Source organism: Abramis brama (genome assembly GCF_963993115.1).
Source record: "Abramis brama genome assembly, chromosome: 19".
Lineage (NCBI taxonomy): Eukaryota > Metazoa > Chordata > Actinopteri > Cypriniformes > Leuciscidae > Abramis > Abramis brama.
This window is the reverse complement of record NC_139981.1, coordinates 8623963-8629373: the sequence shown is the minus strand read 5'-3', so window position 1 is coordinate 8629373 and position 5411 is coordinate 8623963. Positions and strand designations below refer to the sequence as shown.

Sequence of the window (5411 nt, the reverse complement as noted above, 5' to 3'; positions counted from 1 at the left end):
AAACTTCCCATGATCCCATGAGCTTTAAAGGTGGTAATTTTTAACAAGATCCCAAATCCTAACATCATGTGCAGCACGTTTTGCAACAACACAATCACAACTCATGTGTGAATGCTGCAAAGAGCTGTTTTCACATATGGAGACAGAGTTTACAAAGAATTAAACTGGAGTTTTTTTGTTGCTAAGCCCTTATGGTAAGAGAGTTGTGAAAATTGGTGATGAAAAACTAAATTATAACAATTATTTCTTTCACAAAAAACAAGCTTAAAATTTTGAGTGTACTTCAAGAAAACATCTGTAAACACATACACCTTCAATACAAATGCCCTTGTAATGCCATGCTAATGTGTTATAGGTTCTTTCGATGTGAATGCCTGAACAACACTTCACGGTTATAGTGTATAGCCTTAATGGGCTCTTGTCCTGCTAGATGTGAGAGGAATACCAACTTCACATAGTTTGTTAAGGCAGCGGACACAAGGAAACCAGAAAACCCTCACCCCCACCAGTTAACATATTGAACCATGGCACTTGTGAGTTATGACTAGCCTCACACTTACTATAAGAGGACATCCTCACCTTCCCTTCATTCCCTTCACACAGGCAACTCATTATTATTAAATCAGAGGAAATAAGTGCTAAAAAATGGATTTTCAGGAATTGTGTTATTGCTCTGTTGGCCTAGATATGAATGTGACATACGGCCTTGTCAATCAGACATCTCAGATCTGTTGGCAGACACACTGCTGCGAACTATTGAATTATTTTAGACAAAAGTGTTACAGGATTATTCAAATTGACATGCACTTGACTGAATCAGAACATAGTAATTAATAAAAAGCAACACTGCCCTCTAGAGGAGAGCTGGTATATAATACAATGGTTTTATTTTGACCCATCCAGACAGTAATAATATAACAATATAAATTCAGACTTTAATTAACTTAAAAATCAATGAACAATGGTATCAATTGACCATTTGTGGACAGTTAATCAGGTACTCCAAAGTCATTCTGCCTGCACGATCAAATGTGTAAATGGCTTTACTTGAATGGGCCTTTTACACCTGAAGAATCTCTCACCGGGATATTATAAGCTGTACTGCTTTTTTGGTGTGGTTTCCTCAAAGGCAAAAAAAAGTTCGAAATACACTGTGGGTACATCTTCTACTTTTCAAATGCCTTCTTTGAACCTTGGAAGTGTGCATTACACCTTCAAAGGAGTAGTAGTTCCTTCAAATCTCCTAAATCAGAACATCCTGTATTTATCAGGCATATATATTACCCTCTGAATATATGGCAAATGGCTCACCAATGTGATTCAACCAAAAACACACACTCTTTCATTTGCTCACGTAGCTCGTTATCTCTTTATCCAGGCTGAAGGCAAAACGGTGGTTGAGGAAGAGGAGCTGACCATGAGGAAGGAGTCTGTGCAACAATGCGTCCACTCGATCACTTTTCAGCAACACCTGAAAATAACAGCCAAGTCAGCCAGAGGAAAAAAAGGGATAGTGTCAAATAATCAATATACTGGCGGTCTCTGCCTATTCTGAATGCGTTTCTTTGTTCACTGCCTGACAATTAAGTCTGGCCTTAGTCATACAGTAAATAAGAATTATATAATTCTGGAGTAAACATCTGAAGAAAATACCCCTGAGCTCATTGGCTTTTCTATGGATGTATTGATTACAGTGTAATCAACAGCCTAACATGTATCTCATACAGAATGAGATGCATATCCTTATTTCAATTTCAGGCATATTGGTGGATTGAAACTAGGAAGTGTATATCCTCCATTTATTGGATACATTTAAATTCTGGTGCTGCATTACACCTGCACCCAAACATACAAGTAAACAAGACAACACACATACAAACATGTACATGCATGCACACAGACAAGATACTACAAGAACTATTGACTGAAAGAACTACTGGATGTCACATATGTAAGTGTATTATAAAGTGACATAAAAATGATTATAATGTGAATAGTTTTCCCATGAAGGAACAGATAGAGGAAATGAATCAGTAAAGAGATGCATTTAGTGGCAAACAACAGAACAGCATTCATTTTTGACCGTTTATGGCACAGCTCTCCTCAACAAGCCACAAGATTTGAGGTATCACTTGAGGTATGCTAACAATTTCATTAAGTTTAGGTTTAGCTTCATTAAGTCTTGAACCCCAAGTTCTGCAGTAGTAGTCCTGAGCAAGCTAATACAATATTCATAAAAGCCTGTTCACACCAAGAACTATAACTATACAGATAACTATAACGATAACTATATTAGCAGACACACCAACGCACAATGTTCTGTTTATTATAAACTTTATAATAAATGTTGTCGCCTGCCGCTTTAAATGCTCAAGCTCTTTAAAGCAGGATGGATTCTGATTGGCTGTCAATGTTTTATCTTTTATCATATATATTTTTAAAAAGTACTAAAAAGGATTCCAATGATATCGCTCCTCTGTGCCGTTATTGTTGTGGCTATTCTTTTGAATTCAGAATGATTTTTAATGATCTTCCTTTAGTGAGAAAGTAACTTAACGCTAACTATAAAGGTAACTCTAATGATAACTATATTAGCATCCACACCAGTGCATAGTAGTTCTGTTTATTATTGTCTGTCACTTTAAAAGCTCGACCTCTAAAAAGCAGAATGAATGCTGATTGGCTGTCAGTGTTTTTATCGTGATTTCAACGGTATCGTTCCTCTGTGCCGTTATAGTTATAGTTGTGGTGTGGACTTTGCTTTTTATATATATATATATATATATCTAAAACGATTTTTAGAACTATATCTTTATCCTTATCATTAGTTATCGACCTTAGATTTAACAGGTCTTTAGTTCTAGAAAGCCTCACCTCAGCACCAGGTCCCAGCAGACGAAGCTCCTCCAGGCAGTGACGTGCAATGTTGCGAAGCGTTCCCTCTGCGAGCAGAAGGTTCTCGTGTGGTCTGCAGACAAGAGTGAATGCTAGTGACTGCACCCCCAGCCACAGAACAACACTCCGGTCTGGAAACAGCTCTGCATTGCCCAGGGAAAACACCCCCCGGTCAGCTTCCCCCAGAGCTACAGCCTCCTCACCCAACACAGCTTCAGTGCACAGACTGCCTGAGGCTTCCCTACTCAGAGCCACCGCACTCCTCACCTGTCTGAGAGAGAGGAAGGAGAGGAAGGATTTCGGAAGGAGAGGAAGGAAGAGAGGAAGGATTACGGACGCAGCCTTGGTATTCAAGTTGGCATGAAACTAAAGTTGCATAGTCTTCAGTAAACACGTCATCAGAGATGTCATTACAAAAGGGAGGGAAAGTTATTTTGATAAAAGATTAAGGGCACATGAATTTAAAAAAAATAAATATGATGATTAAATATTCCATAAAAATAAGAATTGTCAATTTTAATTTCATGGTGACCTTTGTTATTAATGTTTTACATTAACATTTGTAGGTTTGACTGTACGAAACTGAATAAATATGGGTTGGGGAAATGTTTGTTTTTGTGATAACTGTTATGTAATTTAGCGTTAATTGTCGGGCGAGCAGTTCTGGAAAGCATTCTCTGCGACTGGTAAATTGTTTTATCATCTCACCTCGCTACCACGTGGAGTTTCTCTTTCTGCATCAGTCGCCTCTGCTCCGGTGTGTAATCACGACCATCTCCGGTCTCTGGTCCGAATACACGCGCGTACAGTATCCGGATCTCGCCTGCGGACAGAGCGCTCACCGGGCACACCGTGTGGATTAAGAAACACAGCACCATATCTGATTTAACATTTCATAAAAACCATAAGAATACAGACACAATTACCAGACTTGCTGACACAGAAAAAAAGGTGCCCGCTGTATGATAAACTTGTAATAAATTTGTGTCAAAGTGTCATTCTGCCATTGTAGACAAACTGCATTATTATTTCCGTATTTGGTCACATGACTGTGAATCAGCTGATCATTGCGCAGTTTCGTTTTCAACTCTAGATGGCGCTCTTGGATTCTGTTGAACTGGTGTGTCCAACTGTTACTAATTTTTTTTTTTACAATAATTGGGACATAAATATTGATTTGAGGTATTCTGATGTGCTCTATTTCCATACAAATTCAATAAACTTTTAAATAAATAAAAAACGCAAATGTAAATTTAGCCTAAGATAAAGGCTGAGTAGTGGACCAATATATATGCCCCTTTTAATAGTCCAGTCATTTTATGAAAAAAGGTTGAACAAATTGCAACAGAAGCAAATTCAACTGATTTTGTATCCTCAATATGTCCTTGTAAAAATGTATTACAAGTTTTTTTAAATTGTTTGTTAACATGGACAAACAGTGCATAATCTAATTATGTATGTGCTTATTTGCATAAATACCACAACAGATCTAAACATTGGGTATAGCCAGGTGAAAATGTCTTGTTGACATATAACAGTAAAATACTTGATGTTAAGGTCTGAATGGGACCCATTTAGGCTATCCATGAGCATTAATACATAGAGGCAGGAAGAAGTACTTTAGAAACCAGCCTTTATTAATTTTTAAGAGATGGGGTTTGGGGCTGGGTCCGTGGGACTGTTTCTGGGGGACGAGTCTGAGGGAAGAACAGGAGACAATGATAAAGAGAATGCAGAAGACAAAAGGTAGGTAAAATAAAAAGTGAATCCCCAGAAACAGTCCCACGGACCCAGCCCTAAACCCCATAATAATTAATAAAGGCTGGTTTCTAAAGTACTTCTTCCTGTCTCTATGTATTAATGTTCATGGGTAGCCTAAATGTGTTCCATTCAGACCTTAACATTAAGTATTTTACTGTCATGTGTCACCAAGATTCAACAAGACATTTTCACCTGGCTATACCCAATGTTTAGATCTGTTGTGGTATTTATGCAAATTAGCACATACGTAATTAGATTATGCACTGTTTGTCCATGTTAACAAACAATTAAAAAAAACTTGTAATACATTTTTGTTTGTCTTGATGTAAGTAATCAACTCAGTCATTTTCATGGTGATATCTAAAGGTTAAAAATTTTACCCTATTCACGTAAGAAAAATAATGAATAGGCGTATGAATAGACTTTATTTGGGTCTTTTTCTAAACTTTCCCGTATGGGATTCTTCAGGACTTTTTTTTCCTTACTCAGGACATATTGAGGATACAAAATCAGTTGAGTTTGCTTCTGTTGCAATTTGTTCAAGGTTGACCCCCATTTTGGCTTAAAATGACTGGACTATAAGAACAATGTGGAATTACTTTAAATTTGTAACATAAGTTTAGCATTTGCAGGATGATGATGCATCAGCCAATGTGTTATTATGGGAATAGCAATAATAACACCCTCGACTTTTGATATAATTCTTATTAATATTCAAATATATTTTTAAATGAGAGACAAAGCAGAATACCAGT

At 37.1% G+C, this 5411-nt stretch overlaps 1 protein-coding gene across 1 annotated transcript; it reads right to left on the bottom strand.

Moving 5' to 3' along the window:
* Window positions 1–870: 870 nt before the first annotated feature.
* Window positions 871–3948, bottom strand: ap5s1 (adaptor related protein complex 5 subunit sigma 1). Its single transcript, XM_084092426.1, has 3 exons — window positions 3604–3948; window positions 2875–3166; window positions 871–1471 (listed from the first exon to the last, which is right to left on the bottom strand). Exons 1-3 carry the CDS (start codon window positions 3771–3773, stop codon window positions 1343–1345), a joined length of 591 nt encoding a protein of 196 aa, XP_083948552.1. The 5' UTR covers window positions 3774–3948; the 3' UTR covers window positions 871–1342.
* Window positions 3949–5411: the final 1463 nt, after the last annotated feature.